The sequence below is a fragment of the Microcaecilia unicolor genome, chromosome 8 (assembly GCF_901765095.1).
Source record: "Microcaecilia unicolor chromosome 8, aMicUni1.1, whole genome shotgun sequence".
NCBI lineage: Eukaryota > Metazoa > Chordata > Amphibia > Gymnophiona > Siphonopidae > Microcaecilia > Microcaecilia unicolor.
The window spans coordinates 22,536,127-22,558,980 of record NC_044038.1 but is presented as its reverse complement, the minus strand read 5'-3'; the positions used below and the strand labels follow the sequence as shown (position 1 = coordinate 22,558,980).

The 22,854-nt window shown below is 45.8% G+C and overlaps 1 protein-coding gene across 8 annotated transcripts in view; it reads left to right on the top strand.

Annotated features, from left to right (window-relative positions):
- The window catches only part of SUN1 (Sad1 and UNC84 domain containing 1), a 152,971-nt gene that overhangs the window by 103,430 nt on the left and 26,687 nt on the right, over positions 1-22,854 (top strand). For all 8 annotated transcript variants that reach the window (XM_030212205.1, XM_030212203.1, XM_030212200.1 and 5 more), the window contains 4 exons: positions 9,629-9,690; positions 10,250-10,395; positions 20,832-21,065; positions 22,178-22,252. In XM_030212205.1, the coding sequence (XP_030068065.1) occupies positions 9,629-9,690; positions 10,250-10,395; positions 20,832-21,065; positions 22,178-22,252 (517 nt within the window). The remainder of the gene's footprint in view (positions 1-9,628; positions 9,691-10,249; positions 10,396-20,831; positions 21,066-22,177; positions 22,253-22,854) is intronic.

Here is a 22,854-nt window from a genome sequence, read left to right as displayed (position 1 = left end):
CCTCGGAGAATACTTGCTACAGGTATGTATCTTCGCTTTCTGTTGGTACAAATGCTATGTGCAGGCAGCAACCAATTTACAAATAATATAAAACATACAAAACCCTTTACTGTAAATTCCAAATGGCCAATTGATTTTCACAGAATGCGTTGATTTGATTTTTGCCACACTTTTGTATCTGTAGTCAACCTATGTTTGCTATTTATCCCAATTTGCTAATTCTTTTCACAATAAACTTATTGACATTAAGTCTGATATGATTTACTGTCAGACTGTTTCTCACCCAATATACCAATATACCCACTACTGGGAAATTGGAACAAGCTGGACTGTTATAGATTCCTACACAGACACTACATGCCAGCTGAATCCTTCACCTCCGTTGCTCATGGACAGACCCTCAACTGATACAAAATAGGAGGCCACAAAAAAACATGTAGACAAAAACTGGAGGACCCCCCCCCCCCCCCCCCCAAGAAAGACAGATTCTATACACAGTGAAAATACTGGTAAAAGTACCAAAAATGCATTTTCTTCCATTCTCCACTAAGTACAAAATTAGAAAAGATATGTATTTTCAAAAAAGCAAACATCCATGAGCAGCATATCCCCCTTTCCCTCCCATCTATGCTCATGTCCCCCTCTCCTCTCATCCCCTTCTTTGTGCTGCATTTCTCCCTTTTCCCTTCCCTCTATGTATATATCTCCAACTCTCCCTCTCATACACATGCAGCGTGTCCCCTTTCTCTCCCTCTCATCCACGCGCAGCGTGTCCCCTTTCTCTCCCTCTCATCCACGCGCAGCGTGTCCCCTTTCTCTCCCTCGCACAGCATGTTTATCAAAACCCCTCCCCGGGCCTACCTTACACAGCCCTGGTGGTCTACACGCTGGGGCAAGTGATTCTCCTAAGCTCCTGCCCATGCTGAGACCAGACTCAAATTTACGGCGTCTACCAGTGCAAGGTGAGCGGCAGTGCATGCGCTAGACAGAAAGCACTCAACTGATTGGCTGAACCGCACAACCAGGAAGGAAGTGGAAGACAGTTTATTCTCTGGTCCAAGGACTGACCAAAGAGAGCAAGGCGGGCCTCTGTGGAGGACTGAGTGGGAATGTCAAGAGTGGGGCAAAGCTGATTGAATGCATGAGGTCAGCGCCGCACTCTCTGTACTGAAAATGGCTGCTGTGAGTTCCCACAGCATTCTCACGAGACTGAAGCAGGAACTCGCGTCAATCTTGTGAGACTGCCACTGAAACTTGTGGCAGTCACAGTACGGAGAGTGGAGACTGCATGGGCAGGAACGAAGGAGGATTACTCCTACCCCAGCTGATCTGGTGCAACAGTCGACTTGCACAATTAAAAAAAAACTAACAACCGGCTCACATGAGCCAGTGTGACTCGGCTCCAGCACACCACTGCCCTGAATGGTAAAAACCACGCAGAACTCCTTTGAGCATTAGGCGCTGAATAATGTGATCACTAGATTGGCTAGAGCCAGTTTAAATCAGACGTTGCAAGCACTGTGAGCTTTGAGCATCGCATTCCCAGTTGGCTAACGATGTGTTAGTAGAGCATGAGGATTGCTTTTGAACATCCCACAGGTTCTGGAATAGTGGGAAGCTACATAAGGAGAAATCTGATCATTTTCTTTCCATGAGTCCTTCCCACAATTCCAGAGGCCTGCCCAAGGTTTCTGAGATGTTTAGTTGGTTCAAAGTAATGGGTCAGATGATGACTGTCACCTTGCTTGGTGCTTTCTGCATATCCCTTCCATATCATCAAGCTGATCAATCCATAGACTGGTGGGTTGTGTCCATCTACCAGCAGGTGGAGATAGAGAGCAAACTTTTGCCTCCCTATATGTGGTCATGTGCTGCCGGAAACTCCTCAGTATGTTCTCTATCTCAGCAGGTGGTGGTCATACACAGCAGCAGCTCTGGCTAGGCCTCCAAGCCTAATCCTTAGGTTTTGTTGAGGCCTGGGGTTGAGGGCTCTTTTGAGCAAGTGCAAACTTGGTGGTGCCAGGTCCCTCCTTTTCTCCCCCCTCCCGCTGGCTCCGTTTAACAAAAAAAAAAAAAAAAAAAAAATTTTAAACGTCTTTAAAGGCGTTTAATTCGACGTTTCTTTAAACGTTCATTGCAGCTACTCACTGGGACACCAGTTCGTTACAGCTCGGAGCGGCAAGCAGGTAATTTTACCTTTTTATAGCGGGCAGGGGGTTCCCCGATTCTTCTCCTCGTGGCAATGGCGTCGGAGGGCGAGGGCGCAAAGGGTCACTCCCCGGATCGCTGGAGCGCTTCTAGAGGGGATGCGGGGGTTTTACAACCTGATTCGCCCTTGATGGGTGATAGTTTAGTGACCGATGAATGTCCCGGTCGTTCCTCCGGCGTGGCGGTTTTTTCCCGCCATAAACGCCCATCCCCCGCTCCTCGCCTCCGCCATCTTGGCCGGCCACGCGGCTCGGACGGCTTCTTCGGGGCCGCCCTTGAGGTTGGAGACATTAATGCCATGAACGCCCTTAATTTGGGCGACGGCACAAAAGCGGCTAAAGTTAAGCGCCGTTCTTCCCGCGCGGCTCCTTCACGGAGTTTCGCGCCGGACGCCATTTTGGATGCGCAGCATGTCTCTCCCCCGCTATTGCGAGCGCCGGTTGAGAGTGCGTCTAGGGCTGTTGCCCAGGCTGCGGAAGTGCACAGTCTGGGGGGTTTCTCCCCCGAGTTTGTTTTGCTGCTGCATCAGGCTTTCCTCATGCAAAACGCTGCCCCTGCTCCCTCTTCTGATAAAGAGGTTGAGGTTCCCAGAGGTAAACGCCCTCGGGTTGATTTCCAGGCCTTGGAGGACTTTTGTCTCCTCCGATGTAGATGAGGGCAGCGTGTCTGAGGTCTCCCAACGATCCTTTGCGGATTCCTTGGAGGAGATAGATCCCCGCTCGGTTGGAGCGGATGACCCCTCTGCAGCGCGGCTTTTTAGCCCAGAGGATTTGCCCAACCTGTTGTTACAGGCCATGGACACTTTGAAGATTTCCTCTCCGGAGGACGTCTCTCCCTCAGCCCCTGTTGGCTCTGCCATTATGCTGGGGACGAAGCGCCCGCCTAGAACCTTCCACGTGCATGATGCCATGCACACCTTAATTGCGGCTCAATGGGATGTCCCGGAAACGAGCCTTAAAGTGGCTAGGGCTATGTCCCGCCTCTATCCTTTGGCTGTGAGTGAACGTGAGGCCTATCTGTGGCCTACCGTGGATTCTTTAATCACTGCGGTGACTAAGAAAACGGCGTTGCCGGTGGAAGGTGGCACGGCCCTAAAGGACGCCCAAGACAGAAGATTGGAGGCGGCCTTAAGGTCGTCCTTTGAGGCAGCTGCTTTAAGTTTGCAGGCCTCAGTTTGCGGCTCCTATGTGGCCAGGGCGTGCCGGACTATGGTGCAGCGGGCTTCCCCCTCGGATCATTCCTTGAGGGCTGATTGGCCGGCCCTGGAATCGGGCTTAGCCTATTTGGCAGACTTGCTGTATGATGTCTGGAGAGCCTCAGCTAAAGGCATGGCTCAGACAGTCTCTGCGCGGCGGTGGCTTTGGCTGAAACATTGGTCTGCTGACCACGCCTCTAAATCCCGCCTGGCTAGATTGCCTTTTAAAGGCAAGCTGCTCTTTGGGGTCGAGCTGGACAAAATCGTGACCGATCTCGGCACGTCTAAGGGCAAGAAATTACCAGAGGTCAGGGCTCGGGTTAGTACTCGTCCCGATACCTCCAGAGGACGGTTGCAGGAAGCCCATCGGTACCGCCCGGGCAAGTCGGGTTCCTCTGCCCCCTCTTCCTTCAAGAGGAATTTCTCCCCCAAGCAGCATTCCTTTCGCAGAGACCGCCGTCCCGGAGGTGCTCCCTCCGGTCCTCCCCCAGGGTCTCGTACCCAATGACGGGGCCTTGGTCCACGCCCCAGTGCAGATTGGAGGACGGCTGTCCTCGTTTCTGGGCGAGTGGACCACTATAACTTCAGACGCGTGGGTGCTGGAAGTCATCAGAGACGGCTACAAGCTAGAGTTCTGCCAACCCTTAAGAGACGGGTTTGTACTCTCTCCCTGCAAGTCTCCGGTCAAGCTGTGGTAGTGCAGCAGACCTTGGACAACCTGATCCGCCTGGGTGCGGTCGTTCCGGTGCCAAAAAATCAGTTTGGCAAGGGACGTTACTCCATTTACTTTGTGGTTCCAAAGAAAGGAGGTTCTGTCCGGCCTATCCTCGACCTCAAAGGGGTCAATCGGGCCTGGAAAGTGAGGCACTTTTGCATGGAGACTCTCCGCTCTGTTATAGCGGCAGTGAAGGCAGGAGAGTTCTTGGCTTCCTTGGACATCAAGGAAGCGTACCTGCATATTCCCATCTGGCCTCCTCTCCAACGCTTTCTGCGTTTTACAGTCCTGAGACGACACTTCCAGTTCAGAGCCCTCCCTTTCGGGTTGGCTACTGCTCCGCGGACCTTTTCCAAAGTAATGGGGGTCATAGCGGCCTTCCTGCTAAAGGAAGGAGTACAAGTCCATCCTTATCTGGACGACTGGTTGATCCGAGCCCCCTCTTATGCAGAGTGCGGCAAAGCTATGGACCGGGTAGTTGCTCTTTTGAGCTCCCTGGGATGGATCATCAACTGGAAGAAGAGCCAGCTGCGCCCGACTCAGTCCCTGGTGTATCTGGGAGTTCGATTCGACACCCAAGTGGGCAGAGTGTTCCTGCCAGACAATCGGATTGTCAAGCTTCAGGCTCAGGTGGACTAGTTCCTAGTAGCCTCTCCTATTCGGGCTTGGGACTACGTGCAGCTGTTGGGCTCTATGACGGCCACGATGGAAGTAGTGCCCTGGGCCAGGGCTCATATGAGACCACTACAGCTATCTCTGCTGCTGCGCTGGACTCCGATGTCGGAGGATTATGCTGTGCGCCTTCCCGTGGACCCAGCAGTGCGCAAGGCGCTGAGCTGGTGGACGCAGACAGACAAGTTGTCTGCAGGATTGCCTCTGGTGACCCCAGAGTGGATTGTCGTCACGACAGACGCCTCTTTGATGGGCTGGGGAGCCCGCTGCTTGGGAAGGACAGCGCAGGGGCTCTAGTCTCCTGCAGAGGCAAGTGGTCTATCAACCTCCTGGAACTCAGAGCCATTCGGTTGGTGTTATTCGAGTTCATCCCGGTACTGGTGTTGAAGCCTGTACGGGTCCTGTCGGACAATGCCACGGCTGTGGCCTATATCAACCGCCAGGGAGGTACCAAGAGCGCTCTAGCCAGGAGGCTATGAGTCTTTGCCAGTGGGCGGAAGCGAACCTGGAGCAGCTTTCAGCGGCCCACATTGCCGGAGTCATGAATGTCAAGGCGGACTTTCTCAGTCGCCATACCTTGGAGCCCGGAGAGTGGCAACTATCTGCTCAGGCGTTCTTGGACATCACGAAGCGCTGGGGCCAGCCGAGCCTAGATCTGATGGCGTCATCGGCCAATGGCCAAGTGCCGCGCTTTTTCAGCAGAGGACGGGACCCTCGATCCCTGGGAGTAGATGCTCTTCTCCAACAGTGGCCGACACAAGAGCTCCTCTATGTGTTCCCGCCCTGGCCCATGTTGGGCAGGGTGCTAGACCGGGTGGCAAAGCATCCCGGCAGGGTAATCCTGGTGGGTCCGGATTGGCCCAGACGTCCCTGGTATGCGGACTTGTTCAGGCTCTCAGTCGACGATCCTCTGCGGCTGTCAGTGGAGCAGGGCCTGTTACATCAGGGTCCCGTGGTGATGGAGGATCCCTCTCCCTTTGGTCTTACGGCCTGGCTATTGAGCGGCAGCGTCTGAGGAAGAAGGGCTTCTCAGACAAGGTCATCGCCACTATGCTGAGAGCGAGGAAGCGCTCTACTTCTACTGCTTACGCCAGGGTTTGGCGTATCTTTGCAGCATGGTGTGAAGCAGGCTCACTTTCTCCCTTCACTGCTCCAATTTCTTCAGTGTTGGCGTTCCTGCAAGAAGGTCTGGAGAAAGGCCTGTCGCTCAGTTCCCTTAAAGTCCAGGTAGCGGCTCTGGCTTGCTTCAGGGGCCGCCTGAAGGGTGCTTCCCTGGCTTCGCAGCCAGATGTGGTGCGCTTTCTCAAGGGAGTTAATCACCTGCGCCCTCCTCTGCACTCAGTGGTGCCTGCGTGGAATCTCAACCTGGTGCTAAGAGCATTGCAGAAGCCGCCTTTGGAACCCTTGTCGAGGGCATCTCTGAAAGACCTGACGTTGAAAGCAGTCTTTTTGGTGGCTATCACTTCAGCCAGAAGAGTTTCCGAGCTCCAGGCGCTCTCATGTCGAGAGCCTTTTCTGCAGTTCACTGAGGCAGGAGTGACTATTCGCACAGTGCCTGCCTTCCTGCCCAAGATTGGTTCTCGCTTCTATGTGAATCAGCAGCTCTGTCTCCCTTCCTTTCGTAGGGAGGACTACCCAGAGGAGTACTCCGCTCTTGAATATCTGGATGTGAGACGAGTCATCATCAGATACTTGGAAGTGACCAATGATTTCCGGAAATCGGATCATCTGTTTGTCCTGTTTGCAGGTCCTCGTAAGGGTCTGCAGGCTGCTAAGCCTACAGTGGCAAGATGGGTCAAGGAAGCCATTGCAGCGGCTTATGTGGCCGCGGGGAAGGTGCCGCCTATCCAGCTGAAGGCTCACTCCACGAGAGCTCAGGCGGCCTCGATGGCAGAGGCCGGATCCGTCTCCTTGGAAGAGATATGCAAGGCGGCAACGTGGGCTTCGGCTCATACATTCTCCAAGCATTACTGTTTGACTGTAGCTGCACGGGCGGAGGCCCGGTTTGGAGCTTCAGTGTTGAGGTCAGGGATTTCTATGTCCCGCCCTGGGTGAGTACTGCTTCGGTACATCCCACCAGTCTATGGATTGATCAGCTTGATGATATGGAAGGTAAAATTATGTATAATCATACCTGATAATTTTCTTTCCATTAATCATAGCTGATCAATCCATAGCCCCTCCCAGATATCTGTACTGTTTATATTCTGGTTGAATTTTAGGTTCAAGTTTAGCCTTCAGTTACTTCAGGAGGACTTCGTGTTCAAGTTCTTCTTTCACTTGGATTCTTCAAGAGTTGAGACGAGTTTGTGTTACAGTGAGCTGCTGCATTCCTCTCCCCTCCGTTTTACGGGGCTGGATTGAGACATAAATTCTGCCGGCACTCCCTCCCGCTTCGTGCGGCTGTAGGGCAGCTTTGTACCCTTCCCGCTTCGGCGGTGTTAGGGTCAGTCAGCTCCTCCCGCGGTTGCGGTTGCAGGATAAGCCAGATCCCCCCGCATCGGCGGGTGTGGTGTCCCTCCCCCGCTCCGCGGGGATGTGCTGGACGGATTCCCCTCCCCCACTTGTGTGGGGATGAGCTGGGTTAATTCCCCTCCCCCGTTTTGGCGGTGGTGAGCTGGGCAGAGTGTCCCTTCGTGGGTGTAATTCTCTAAGTGCTGAGTCCTGCGGATGGAGCTTTGATATCGACATACTGAGGAGTTTCCGGCAGCACATGACCACATATAGGGAGGCAAAAGTTTGCTCTCTATCTCCACCTGCTGGTAGATGGACACAACCCACCAGTCTATGGATTGATCAGCTATGATTAATGGAAAGAAAATTATCAGGTATGATTATACATAATTTTACCTTGTTCTGTACAAGTTGCCCAGAGTGGAGAAGTCCGCACATGTTTGCCATTCTGTTTAGTGTTAGGTTAGTGAGTTGTTTAAGGTTGTTGTATTTATTCTGAGTTTCTCCTTACTGCTTGTTTTATGTAAATACTGAGGAGCTGGACTGGATGAAAAGAGAGATATCTCAGCTCAGTTTTCAGTTCTCTCTCTCCACCTGCTGGGGGTTGGACACAAATATCCCACAGGTCCTGGAAGGACTAATGGAAAGAAAATGATCAATTAAGACCTAATTTCTCCTTCCAGGTTTGGCTGTTTTAGTTCTGGCTCCCACTAATGGTTGTATGTCATGGAATGCCTAGCACCCACCTGGGGCTAACCCTGAAGCCACCTAAAGGGTCTGTCCCAGCACTGCTCAGGCCCACTACCACCTGTGCACGTGCTGTACTCTGGCATACCCTTTACCCACAACTTAATTCCCCAGTGATTTCTAAGGACACTGGGGCCACACTTCCAGGGGTCCCACAGTTCCTAGAAAGCGCCCACAGACTCAAAACACAAACCTCTAGGATTCTTAGTCATTCTAGGACAAACAACTCAAATAAATAAATTGATTTATTATTATAAGTTAGAACAGTGAACAGATGAATAGGGTGTAATTAACAGATAACAAGTAAATTAAACAGGAATCAATACTAAACACTTATTCACTACCTGAGTAGTACCTGGGGAGTTCAGGAAAATTAACTGCTCACAGTCTTTGAATAGAGTCTCAGTATAGAGGTTGATACCTCCCACACTCCCACTCTATCAGAGCCCAGAGTATAAACACTGAGGGGCTTCTGACCAACAGCAGTGCAGATTACCTCTCGTCAGCTTAGGTGGGAAGAAGAAACTATCACTTCTGTATCAACTTTACAAACAAAGCACAGACACCATCTGCTGGCCAAACAAAGGAAATGCACATCATTAAAAAAAAAGCAGCTATGAAAGAGAGATGTCTTGACTCAGTTTTCAGTTCTCTATCTCCACATGCTAGTGGTTGGACACAACTATCCCACAGGTTCTAGAATAGTGGGAAGGACTAACGGAAAGAAAATTATCACTTCAGACCTAATTTCTCGTTCCAGGCTTAGCTGTTTCACTTCTGGCTCCCACTAATGGGTGTAATATTAGCTTTTTATATTCTCTGATGATGTCTTCTCCTTCTAGGAGACCTAGCAGGCACAGTTTGGAGTCCCAGGATATAATGTGTTGTGTTATAGCTTGAATCTCTCTTTTGGAAATTCTGGTTAGATAAAGTTGTCTATTTAACTTTATATGGCAACCATCAGCAAAATATTAGCCTCACAAGTAGTAGTTAAATTGCTGAAACATTTTTTGTAGATTCATATAGACTGATATGGCAACCACACTGCTACAACTAAAAAAACAAACAAAAAACCCCCTACATACAGATACTCTGAAACGTTTCTATTTTGTGATACTCTGACTAGTGATAAACACATTAGTTTGCTTTTGTGATGGTAAGCATTGGGACACAGATCGTGGATCAATGGGGACTGCTTAATAATATAAAGTCATTTAACTTGTCTTTGATGTGTACAGTAAAATATTTAATTGTTCAATAGAAGAAATTTAAAGGTTATTTTGTATGTCTCAAATCTCATGTTGCTACAAACACCAAGGCTAAATTTTATCTGCAGAGTTTGTACCAATAATCAAAGCAAAATTGTGCAGGTAATTTTGCTTTGTTGGCCCTTCTAAAATTGTCTGCAGAGATTTGTGCCTTTCTTCACCCAAAACGTGTGTTCAATTAATTAACCAGTCAAATTGTTTATTCTCACCCTGAGAAAGCCTCGCCACAGTGTGGGGAAAAATATGCACAACTGAGATCACACATTTGGTTTTCTTGCATGAAGGAGCAGTTTTTAAAAAGCAGATAAGTCATTTCATAAGTGCCAACCCCCCCTCCCCCCACCTAAATCTCTAAATTTCTCTTTCCAGATGTCTTCGAAAAATTGGCAAGTTTTTGCTCCTGTTTATCCCACTCTTGCTGCTTCTGTTGGGTGAGTCCATTATTTGCATTTTGTTGTGCAAGTCAGTGTTTACTTTAGCAGTGTATTCTAAAGACTAGGTCTCTGGATGACATCTGTTAGGTGCTGGTAAAGCCATTCTGGTAAAAAAATATTTGTAATTTACATAGGACTGGTATAGTAGAAACTCACTTGAGTAAAATCCTATGACTCGGTGAGGGCAGTCTGCCCCGTGTGCACGCTGGTGGGGGTGTGCAAGGAGTTCCCTGCTCCCTTTGATGTTACTTTCCTGTTCTGGGGCAGAGGGAGCAGGGAACCGGTGGAGCTGACAGCTGTGCAGCTGCTCCCAGCACCCCAGGAGGTAAGAGCAATGCACCCCGTGAGGGTGGGGGGGTTGAGGTGATGCGCCAGGGGAGGTACGATGCTTCACACGGGGTGGGGGGAGAGGGTGCGCAGCGGTAGCGATCTGCCCCAGGTGGCAGCCGACCAAGGAACACCACTGGTAAAATCCTGTAATAAAGTAAAAGATCTGAGTTTATATCGTGTTTCTAATCTCTCTTTTATTTTATGTTCTTTTTTTGTTTCTCATAAGGATTGTGGTACTGGGGCATTGAAGGTTTGCGCTCACTGGTGCCTATCTTTAATGGTACAAGCATATTTACAGCACAGTGGATGGAGGAGCCTGCATCTATTCTTCAGCCTGATCCTCTTATTTCAGATTCAAATTTGCCGCCAAAAGTAGGTTTGATGTCCTTCCATCAACAGCATTCTTGTGCGTTACATTACTGCCAATTGAGAGATCATTGACTAGTAGGGATGTGCTATTTTACACAGGGCCCACTGGAATAACATAGACCTGTGTAAACAGCATTTCCTTAGCATCCCTCCGGACCGGACCAGGATTGGACTGTTGGGTTGTGCCCGCCTACCAGCAGGTGGAGACTGAGAAAAAACTCTGACTCTAGAGAGCCAATAGGAGCCCTGGCCATGTGACCTTAGCCTCAGTATTTTCTCAGTCTCTCAGCAGGTAGGAAGTGAGCCCATTAGTCTCTCTCTCTCTTTTTCTCTATAAGATATTACAGATATATTTATAATACTTCTTCTGTGCCTGGAATCGTAATTAGAGGCTTGACAGGGTTTCTTTTCTTTCTTTGACAGCCTCTGGGGTGTTAAACTCGGGTGTCTCGAGTCCACCCCCCTTCCTCCCCATCTCCCTGGCTTAGCAGGGAAGGGCCGTCCCTTTCTCTGGAAAGGTGTACCGTCTTTGGGAGAGGCAGCCACTTTTAATAGGCAGCTGTTTTTAAAGAATTAAATCAAGTAAAAGGAAATTTAAAAAATTAATTCAAATGAAAGGAATTTAAAGGAAGTAGTTTTTGCTTTCCCCAGTCTTATAACGAGCAGGTAGCTCTTCTGTCTTATTCTGTTTGAAGAGTCTTTATTTTCTTTTCTGGCGGAGCTATTAAAAAAAAAAAAAAAAAAAAGTGAAAAGTCAGCATCTGTGACTTTAATCGGTGGTTTTTTTTGTTATCTTCATTATTTTTCCTCTGCTATCCGGCGTTGTTAGCGGCGGTAGTTGTAAAAAAAAAAAAAAGAGAGGCGCGAACTGTTAAGCGCGTGCTCGCTCTTGGACAGGTCTGTATAGCTTGGGAGCTGTATTGACGGTTCCTGTCGGGCCAGAGGCTAAACCATGTTTTGTGCAGCATCGGAGGTTATCTGTTTTTCAGCGGCACGGATTTCCTGCTTCTTCGTCGGTCTGGTCAGTGGTTTTCTCCCCCGAACTTTATTCTTCTCATTTTGGCGCGCTTGGCCGCCATTGTTTTGCCTGCAGCTGCAATTTCCCTTGATGCGGCAGCGTTTTTCTGCTTTTACTGTGTTTGGCTGTTTGTGCAATGGAAAGGAGATATTGTTTCTCCGGTAGTTGGGGCAATTGGTAGTATATTTTCCCCGCAATTAATTTTTACATGTATTTTTCAAGCTATTAAAAAAACAAAACAAAAACGAAATGTTACGATGCGAATGGCGCTCATTTTGTTTTCCCCTCTGTTTTTTCTCCGTCGGGGACTTTTTGGTTGCTAGCAATGTTGTGAATTAAAGTGCAGCTCAGTTGGCGATTTCTTTGTTCTTGGCAAGACTCCGATTCAAAGTGCAGCTCAGTCGGGAATTCTCTGTTTTAGACGATGGGGCGAATTAAATTATATCTCAGCTCCAAAATAACCAATTTCCTATTCCTTTCCCTTGTGTGTGATGTTTGGAGGAAAGGTCTTTGCTATTGTCTAGCGCAGTTTTTATGGAGGTCCAGTGTGTGTCACTCTGTGTCTTTCTCATTTCCTGGTGAATAGGACTACATTGTCTAATAGTCAATTGATTAGTACTTTACAAATCTGGCCATAATATCTTAGTTCCTTTCAAGCATTTCCCTTCATGGCTATGATGTTATACAGTGTTTTAAGAACTTAACAAACATTTTCTATGGCATAGGCTATCTGGTTCAGGTGCCATTGTTTGGTACTTTACAATGCTGGACATAAGATCTTAATTCCTTTTAGGAAATTTTCCTCTGTGGCTATGTTCTTATACAGTGTTTTAAGATCTTAACAAACGTTCTCTAGAGCGTAGGCTATATGGTTCAGATGCCATGTGCAATGAAATACATTGTCTGATACTCAATTGTTGCGTACTTTGCAATTCTGGACATAAGGTCTTACTTCCTTTCAGCAATTTTCTTTCATGGCTATGCATTCTCTTTGGCATAGCAGATGACAGCTGCATAGGCTACATGGTTCAGATGGTTCTCATATTCTAGGAGACTCAGTCCTGTCTACCGAGCACCCAGTTTTCTCAGATGCTTTAGAAGGCATGTTTTATTCACATCTTCTCTACTTTCCAACTGTCTTGGAGTTTCTCATGTGTTATCTTAGTTTTCTTCTAGGACTTACAAGATATATGTCCACTTAGGGAGTAAAGTTATCAGGTCAATTTGCATTTTCTCCCACTTAAGGATAGTGGGAGGTCCTCATGCCATCTACTTGTATTTTTGTTTCCTCTATCTATTCAGCCTGGGCACATGGTAAACATTCTGGTTTTGTCCAGTATGACCATCCATAATATCTGCTATCCCTTTCTCTTCCTTACAGATTTTAGGGTCTTGTTTCAAGCTTTCTTGACGTCAGGTACAGTCTTGTCTCCTGTGGCACAAATTCACCACCTTTTCCGTAATAGGTATTTTCCAAGTCTATTCCTTTTCATTTTCATTTTATTCTTCCTCTCTCCAGAGTTTTTTTCTCTTGGAAGGAGATTCACTCATTTTCTGTGCATTTTTTGCCATAAGGGCATAAGTGTTGCCATAATGGGAAAGGCCAAGAGTCCCCATCCTGTTTTCAGATGGGGTCAATCCAGATTGCAAATACCACATTCATATCTCGTGAGTGTGCGTCTGTTCATCTCTGTACATCTCAGTGAGGAAGGAGGCATGACATGATATGAGGTTTGGGGAGATCCGGTAAAATTAAAGGCCAGTGTGTCTCAGTCCACGCTCAACATATGGTGATCCTTTCATTTTCATTCTATATGTCCTCATTCCAGACCTTCCTTTCAATTGGAAGGGGATTCTTTCACTTCCTGTGCATTTTTGCTATTAGTATATGAGTATGGTCATACGGGGAAAGTCTAAGAGTCCATTAAGCCCAGCATCCTGTTCTCAGTTGTGGTCAATCCAGGTTGCAAGTACCACATTCATTTCTTATGGATGTGGGTCGGTACATCTTAGTACATCTCAGTATAGGAGGAGTAATGTCCGTGATACGAGGATGATAAGGTCCTCATTACCAGTTTTCTTGCCCTGCTCTTCGGTCTCGCGTCGGCTCCGCGCACTTTTTTCTTAAGTTATGGTCGTAGTAGCAGCGGCGCTCATGAAACTACGTCTCGTCGTTTCATCCTTTCCATAGATGTCTGGTTCATTACAGACAGTCTTATTGGCAGAGTTGTCAGGTCAAGCAACGGGTGGTGCATTTCGGGCACACCCTAGGTTATGGGGTGCATGTAGCCAGGTCTCTCTTTTGAGCTCTCGTGTGATCTCATTAGATTTCATAGCATGTTTCTATTTTTTCTCTCATTGTTTAGTCAAGTTGGCACAGACTGTTTTTGTCTTCTCTACAAGCGTCCCACTTTCTGTTTTCTCTGGATGTTCTTGGGCCTTCGGCCATTACCTTGCTCTATTTTGCGGAGTAAAATTTTACTTTCTAGCTCCCAAGAAGGAATTTTTTCTTCATTCGCTTTGGAGTCTCGGTAGTCTTTTTTGGGCAGCTTTTCACTCTGTCAATTTCGTGACCATTGAAGAAAAAAAAAAAAAAAAAAAAAGAGTTTTCTCAGTGGATAGTACCTTAAGGGGAGGTCCCAGTTCTACAACTATTTCTTTTCGCTCTGACCTTCCATGTGCCTCGCTTACTCTCTTGCTAAAAAGACTTGTCAGCGGCAGAGATAGATGCCCTCTCCTATCCAGATATTTATCTCTGATGGAATCCCTCCGCTCAGTTGGCCTCTGTATTCTCACTAGTGGTCTGGTGGTTGAGATTGAGCATTCTTCCTGCAGGTATGCCGGGAGCATATACACAGTGACCAGTTTTTTGATGGCTGCATCTGTGAAAATATATATGTATATTTATAGTTCTACTACATAAGTACATATGTAATTCCACACTGGGAAAAGCTCAAAGGTCCTATTGAGCCCACCTTTCTGTCCACGGCCAATCCAGACCATGAGCACCTGGCTAGATTCCTAAACGTACAAACATTCTATACATGTTGTTCCTGGAACTGTGTAGTGTTTTATGGACTTCTATATGTTTCTAACAGATGAAAGGTACTAACAAGTGTCTACTGTTGATTTATTCCCGTTTTCACTAATTGGGGTCTACGACAAGAGTCTCAGGTGATTGGCTTGCAGAGGCAACAGCTACAGATGGTTCTTTCTCTCTCATTTGAATTGCGCTCTGAGATATGTTTTCTTCATGTTGGGTAACTGCAGCGGCTGTCAGTTTATTTGGACCTTCAGTCTAGTTTGCAACAGGGATTTAGGTACCTTCTTCTTCTGCATAGTATTTAACTGCATTCTTTTTACCTATTTAGCTTCTAGTGATCAGGTACTTTCTCACTGACAGGCTTTACATACTTCCAATCTGTTGCTAGGTCAGCAATAGTCTACGCTATCTGGAGTATTGTACTTCAGGATCTCGGTTTCCACTTTCTCAGCTGAGGTAGATTCATTGCAGTTTTTTGTTTCCAGGCGGCTCTGCTTCTACCTTTGCCATCTTTCTTTCAGTCGTTTTTTTTTTTTCCTCGCGTCTCTCTGTCCTTTGCGCTGCACTGATAGTGCGGTAGGGGACATTATATAGCGGCCACTTGGTAGGGGACAATGTTCAGCATCGCTTGGACTTTTCAGCTTTTTTGCTTTGTAGTCATTCTATTTAGTTTATTGGCGGTTCTTGGATCATCAAGCTTTGGCTTCGTATTCATCCTAGTTTGGGTGTCTTCAGGGACTCTACCACATTCTCAATGTCTGTCCCTCCCGTAAGATTACTGCTTTGGTACTTCCCAACAGTCCAATCCTGGTCCGGTCCGGAGGGATGCTAAGGAAGGAGAAATTAGATCTTACCTGCTAATTTGCTTTCCTTTAGTCCCTCCGGACCGGACCAGGCCCCTCCCATGTTCTATCAACTCTTTAGATTCTTTTATTAAGTTTGGAAGTGTATTCGTTCCTTTACCACACGTGGAATGTTTACAAAAAAAAAAAAAAAGACTTTGCGTGGTCCATACCACTTCTCTGGTGGTTGCTGGTGAGCTCGGTTGCTGGAATATATATAAAACCTTAATGGGTCATACCACTTCTCTGGTGAGAGTTGCTGGTGAGTTCAGTTGCTGGAATATATATAAAGCCTTAAATATGTCATACCACTTCTCTGGTGAGAGTTGCTGGTGAGCTCAGTTGATGGAATATATATGAAACCTTAAGTGAGTCATACCACTACTCTGGTGAGAGTTGCTGGTGAGCTCAGTTGATGGAATATATATGAAACCTTAAGTGAGTCATACCACTTCTCTGGTGAGAGTTGCTGGCGAGCTCTAATACAAATGGGCCAAACCACTTCTTTGGTGAGAGTTGCTGGTGAGCTCTAGTACTCGGTTTTGCCGAGGAATTTGTGGCTGCTAGGATTCCATACGGCACAGAAGTTCTTTCTTTCTTTCCTGCTTTGTTATTCAAATACTGAGGCTAAGGTCACATGGCCAGGGCTCCTATTGGCTCTCTAGAGTCAGTTTTTTCTCAGTCTCCACCTGCTGGTAGGCGGGCACAACCCAACAGTCCAATCCTGGTCTGGTCCGGAGGGACTAAAGGAAAGCAAATTAGCAGGTAAGATCTAATTTCTCCATACTAACCATTGACTTCCTTAAAGTTCTGTATGTCAAAAACAATACTTCAGTCTTAATTATAGATTTTTACTCCAAAAAGAACTGCTGTCTAGTAACTTAAGCATTATTTAGGCATATTTTGCATTGTGCTGTTCTTGAAGACTGTTTTGGCAATGATTTTTCATTGTTGGTAAAACATTTTGCTCTTTGCTTTACTCTTTTTATATGAATCTAGTAACATTTTTTTATATTATACAACCCAAGTTTATTCATAAGATTTTCACTATATATCAAACTGAGAATTAAGGCACTACCTAAAAAAGGAGCAGATGATTACTGTTTTTGTTCTACAAGGACAAGCAGGCATACAGTGGTGGAAATAAGTATTTGATCCCTTGCTGATTTTGTAAGTTTGCCCACTGACAAAGACATGAGCAGCCCATAATTGAAGGGTAGGTTATTGGTAACAGTGAGAGATAGCACATCACAAATTAAATCCGGAAAATCACATTGTGGAAAGTATATGAATTTATTTGCATTCTGCAGAGGGAAATAAGTATTTAATCCCTCTGGCAAACAAGACCTAATACTTGGTGGCAAAACCCTTGTTGGCAAGCACAGCGGTCAGACGTCTTCTGTAGTTGATGATGAGGTTTGCACACATGTCAGGAGGAATTTTGGTCCACTCCTCTTTGCAGATCATCTCTAAATCATTAAGAGTTCTGGGCTGTCGCTTGGCAACTCGCAGCTTCAGCTCCCTCCATAAGTTTTCAATGGGATTAAGGTCTGGTGACTGGCTAGGCCACTCCATGACCCTAATGTGCTTCTTCCTGAGCCACTCCTTTGTTGCCTTGGCTGTATGTTTTGGGTCATTGTCGTGCTGGAAGACCCAGCCACGACCCATTTTTAAGGCCCTGGCGGAGGGAAGGAGGTTGTCACTCAGAATTGTACGGTACATGGCCCCATCCATTCTCCCATTGATGCGGTGAAGTAGTCCTGTGCCCTTAGCAGAGAAACACCCCCAAAACATAACATTTCCACCTCCATGCTTGACAGTGGGGACGGTGTTCTTTGGGTCATAGGCAGCATTTCTCTTCCTCCAAACACGGCGAGTTGAGTTCATGCCAAAGAGCTCAATTTTTGTCTCATCTGACCACAGCACCTTCTCCCAATCACTCTCGGCATCATCCAGGTGTTCACTGGCAAACTTCAGACGGGCCGTCACATGTGCCTTCCGGAGCAGGGGGACCTTGCGGGCACTGCAGGATTGCAATCCGTTATGTCGTAATGTGTTACCAATGGTTTTCGTGGTGACAGTGGTCCCAGCTGCCTTGAGATCATTGACAAGTTCCCCCCTTGTAGTTGTAGGCTGATTTCTAACCTTCCTCATGATCAAGGATACCCCACGAGGTGAGATTTTGCGTGGAGCCCCAGATCTTTGTCGATTGACAGTCATTTTGTACTTCTTCCATTTTCTTACTATGGCACCAACAGTTGTCTCCTTCTCGCCCAGCGTCTTACTGATGGTTTTGTAGCCCATTCCAGCCTTGTGCAGGTGTATGATCTTGTCCCTGACATCCTTAGACAGCTCCTTGCTCTTGGCCATTTTGTAGAGGTTAGAGTCTGACTGATTCACTGAGTCTGTGGACAGGTGTCTTTCATACAGGTGACCATTGCCGACAGCTGTCTGTCATGCAGGTAACGAGTTGATTTGGAGCATCTACCTGGTCTGTAGGGGCCAGATCTCTTACTGGTTGGTGGGGATCAAATACTTATTTCCCTCTGCAGAATGCAAATAAATTCATATACTTTCCACAATGTGATTTTCCGGATTTAATTTGTGATGTGCTATCTCTCACTGTTACCAATAACCTACCCTTCAATTATGGGCTGCTCATGTCTTTGTCAGTGGGCAAACTTACAAAATCAGCAAGGGATCAAATACTTATTTCCACCACTGTAATATTCTCACATGTGGGTAACATCCACGGAGCCCGGTGCAGACACTACCATAGTACACTGTCACTTTAAAACTTTGAGGCAGTGCCCCCACCGTGCATGTGCAGATGCTTTCTTACCCGATGCTCGAGCATGGGACCAGCAGTCTAGTATTTTCTGCGGAGCAGAGAGGTTGGTTTTCTAATCTCTTCTCAGCACGTCAAGCTTTACCTTTGGTGCCTTCCCTTTTTCCGAACACTTTTTCTCTTTTTTTCCTTGTTTTAATCAATTTATTGATTTTTCTACTTATTCTTTTAATTTTTCTTTTTTTGGCCTTTGAGTCCTCTGAGCCCTTCTTTTGGCCAGGAAGCAGCGATCATTTTTAGGTATGCAACTACTTGAGCTCCTTGGGCCATTGAGCCTTTTGACCTTGCGTCGGCCATTTTTCCCTCTTGTCAGTGAGGATGCTGAGTGGCCTTTAAACATGTACTCGGTGCAATATGACCATTTCAGGCACAGACCCCCATAACTGGTTTGTTCAGTGCTTGGGTCCGTTGGCACCAGGATGTAGTTTGTGCTCTCTGTCTGCACATGCAAACAAGGACACTTAAAGCCTGCAGAGTCCAGCATAAAAAGCTTTTTGGTTCTACATTGAGCATGGCAGGAGACTTGGCAGTAGATGCGGAACCGACATCGAGTGCAACAACATGTGGGGGCAAGACAGATCACCCTGCCTCTGTTCAGAGGGTGGAGCAATTGGGAACAAGAACTCTATTATAATTTTGATTAGTACTCAAACTTTTTAAAAAATAACTACTAATGTTCCCTTATGGATCCAACTCCACAGCCCCAGTTATACTGACAAGAAATTGACACAAGGCCCAAATTTATAAAAATAGAAAAAGATTTATTTAGCAGCACTTAAGTTATCAGAATAAAGGAGGCAACAATAATAGAAGTGCTAGGCCCTTAATAGAAAAGTGACTTACCCTTATTAAAAAAGGGTTTAAAGCAAACACATGCTTAGGCCCTAGGCCCAGAATCTAGGGGCCACCTGCTGATTACCCAATAGAGCTGGTTTATACAACCTGAAGATGTCTTGTCCTGGAGAGATGTAGCAGGAGGCAGGCAGGATCTCTGAAGGGTCCATCAGTGCAGAAGAGTCCCAGCAGTGCAGGAACAGAGGAGGTGGGTGGAGTCGTACAAGCTAGGAAACATGAGAGGATATTAGCTTGGAGCTGGTGAGATCACCAGACCCAGGGCCAGATGCGCTAAACCTAACGAGCCAGCAACGTGGTTTTGAAACTAGTTCTAATCAGTTTAGCGAGCAAAACAAGACATGCACAAAAGGGTTCTCCGAGCCATTTTCCTGTCACGGTAGCAGCTAACGAAAATGGAATGCAAAGCTATTATAATGAGCTAATTGCTATTATAATGTGCATGCAAGGCGATGCACAGCCGTTTCCGACCCCATGCACAAAAGCAGTCCCTACCTTTACCATGGAAATTTTAACGGGAGGTCTGGAGCTGTCGGTTCTTCATTGTCGCAAGTAAGGAGAAGGGGAGAAACAAGGCAGGGAAGGTGGAACGCACAAAAAAAAAAGTACTCTGACTTACATGCAGTTTCTTTGCGTGTATGAAAGCCGTGCCATGATTCTTCTTTTCAAATGACATTTTACTGGCAAGAAATGGGGGGGGGGGGGGGGGCAGTAAATGTAAAGCATAAAAGTAATGGTGACTTATCAAAAATGCAAGGAAGACAAGGGTCAAACAGCCTCTGCTGGGAAACAGCATCCCCCATGCTAGAAGCACAACAGAGAGGGGCTAAACCAATTGGACAGTGTCAGCCTGGGATGTCCCGCCCACTCACTACTGGAGGGAGACACCAGGAAGTTCGGTTCCAATCAGCTCATAGCTCTAGAGTGATGTCATCAGGGAAACCCTGCAGAGAGGAGGAGTTGGAACAGCAGCCAGCCAATGAGAGTCCGTCTTCAAGGAGATGGGCGTTCTGGGATGTCAGCCGGCCAATCGAAGGAAGCAGCAGGAACAGCTGGGGGTGGAACCAAGCCCCGATGCTGATTCCTCAGAGCCCAGAGCAGCATATTCTAGCCTTTTCTCACTTTTTCCCAGCATCAGGGAGTCCCAACACATCAAGATGTGAGAAAAAGATGGACAGCTGATTAAAAAATGTACTGGTGAAATGTGTGTATTACTCTAGCAGTTTATACTCAGCTAAAAGAACTTGCATCATGCTGAACTCCAGCTGTAAAGACAATCTTGATAATGGGTGCTATATATAAAGGGGGAAATTCTATTTATGACGCCTAACAGGTGCCACTTCCACACCAAATTTTCAGCACAGAAAAGTGTTCTAATGGATGCAAGGTGCCGAAATGGGGCAGAAACTGCAGATCTGCACAAAAACACACTTGCGAGCACCCATTTATAGAATAGGCTTAACTGTTTCCAAGCAAATCAGCAAAGGGGCGTGGTCAGGGACATTCCCTTAACTCCTCGCACCTAAAGTTCAACGCGGATCCCAGCACCACAAGCTATTCTATAAAGGGTGTCGAGCTTTTTAATGCCTCTGTTAGAATACCGTGTGGTGGCAAAATTTGTTAGTCACTTACAGAATTTCCAGCAAAATGTCAGAAATGAAAACTCAGACAGAAAGTGTGTTCTGTACATTATAGTGCAGATTTTGACTGTCTTACAGCGTTTAAAAATTCTATTTGCAGATCTATTTCCTGTCTTAATGCAGGGTGTAATTAGTTTTCTTTACGTTATTTTACTAATGTTTAGGTGTGTTGGGTTTGTGTTGGTTTTTTTTATAGGTCATCCAGCAGTTTGATTTTGGTCGCATAAGGGAGATAGAAAAACAGATTGCTGTTCTATCTGACCAGTGCAGTCACCATGAGGAAGACTATGCTAAAATTACACTGCTGCTTCAGAGGCTCCAGAAGCAAGTTGAACAAATGAATGATAAAAGTGGGATGTCGTCAATGATCATGAATATACTAAATCAGCATTTTCATGGAGTGAAGCCGAATGAGACCACTGACACGATGGTAAATATGTGACAGTTTGTTTACTGGCTGCCTTGGGTGATATTTATTGTAAACAGATTAGCTGATTTATTTTATATTCTTCAAGGACATAGGTTGGACTATACTAACAGAAATTCAGTTCATTTGAATATTTTCTGGCACTCAGATTTACCTACAAACTTCACTTGAGAATAAGTTAGGAACCCCTTACTTACAGTATTATCTTATTAGAACCTAACGGTGCACTTTGCATATCTTCTATGTTGAACCGGAGGAAAAAGCCTCAACAGACTCCGTATTTTTTGGCTATACAGCTCTATGAATTTGTTGGAGTTCTGTCATCATAGGCAAAAAAACCTCCTGGTAGTCTTTAAAGTTTATACCCAATCTTAAATAAACTCAGGTAAAACACCACTTATCTTGTTGATCAGGTCGCTGTCCCGTGATCTGTCGCCTATTCTGTCAATTCCCCGGCTCCACCAAAACTATACTCTTGGAAACACTTATGCTCAGGTCACACAAAAACATGCATGTGCTTGCATGCATAGCCCTTTGCACAATTTTATATTCGCCATTTTCCATGTATGAAACATGCTTTGCATGCAAGAAATACTTTGAAAATGGCCCATTCCAGGGGTAATTTTAAATACTACCCACGTTGGTGTAAAATCTGCACATACGTTTTACTCACAATCTTTACAAAGGTTTTGAAAGAAGAAAATGTACATATACATTCAGAACTGCTTTGGCTATAAAATACCAACAAACATTTGCACTTACTTTATTCCATGGAAAATAGTGCTCATAGGTTAAAAAATGCTATTTATGTACATTCCTTCCTTGTACACCACTCTGATCTGTTAATTTATAAAGGCAGATCAAACATTAAGTAGAATACCATTAAACATGCCCCCCTCAAATGTCTCTACTGAGTGCAGCTAGCAAGGTAAGGACATCTACTTTTAGCCAGGTTAAGGTTGATCAATTTTCAGAAAGCTTTTTACCCTGTGTAAATTGGTACATAGTATGGGTAAATGGATTTTGAAAATTGCCCCTTCATGACTGTCCAGTGACAATATGATTCTTGCTTTTGACTAACAGATATACATTTTGTGTTTAAAACTAACTTTTAGGCCTTCCACCAAGAACATGATTTGCGTATCATGAAGCTAGAAGATCTTCTGGGAAAGCTGTCTGCTAAATCAGAGGTACATAAGTGAATATTTTGTCTCCCCCCCCCCCCCCCCCACACTCAATCTATATGTTTAATTATGGCCAAATAACTTTTTGTGAGGTCAAGGTGAATTATATAGTTTTCCAAGAACATAAACCAAATCTCTCCCCCTTATCTGTTTGAATCTGGTTGGAAAGTTTTGATTGAATAGTCCATAAGGTGTCAATTCTGACTCTGTCTATTTACAGGACATTAGAGGTTTCAGTATTGATTTCTTCTATTTTTCTAAATGGAGGCAAGCATTTTACCTTCAACCAGTCTGTCCTGTACTGGATTTCCACCGAATGGAAGAACCTTTATTTTGTGAGCTATGAGTGTTCTTTATAGGTTATTTTTAATATGTTCTGGCCTAATTTTATTTATAGAAGTAGAATGATGGTATACAGTTCTGAAAATATTGTTGATAAAATTCCAAAGGAATATTTTGTCCTTTGCCTGTATATCATTGTATGCATACTTTTGTCATACCTACAAAGAAAATAGCATAAAGAAATGTTAGTCTTACGACAATTCATATAGCTTAATATTCGTGTCTGAAGTTATAGTACTTCAGTATGAGGGATATGGGTTCTGATT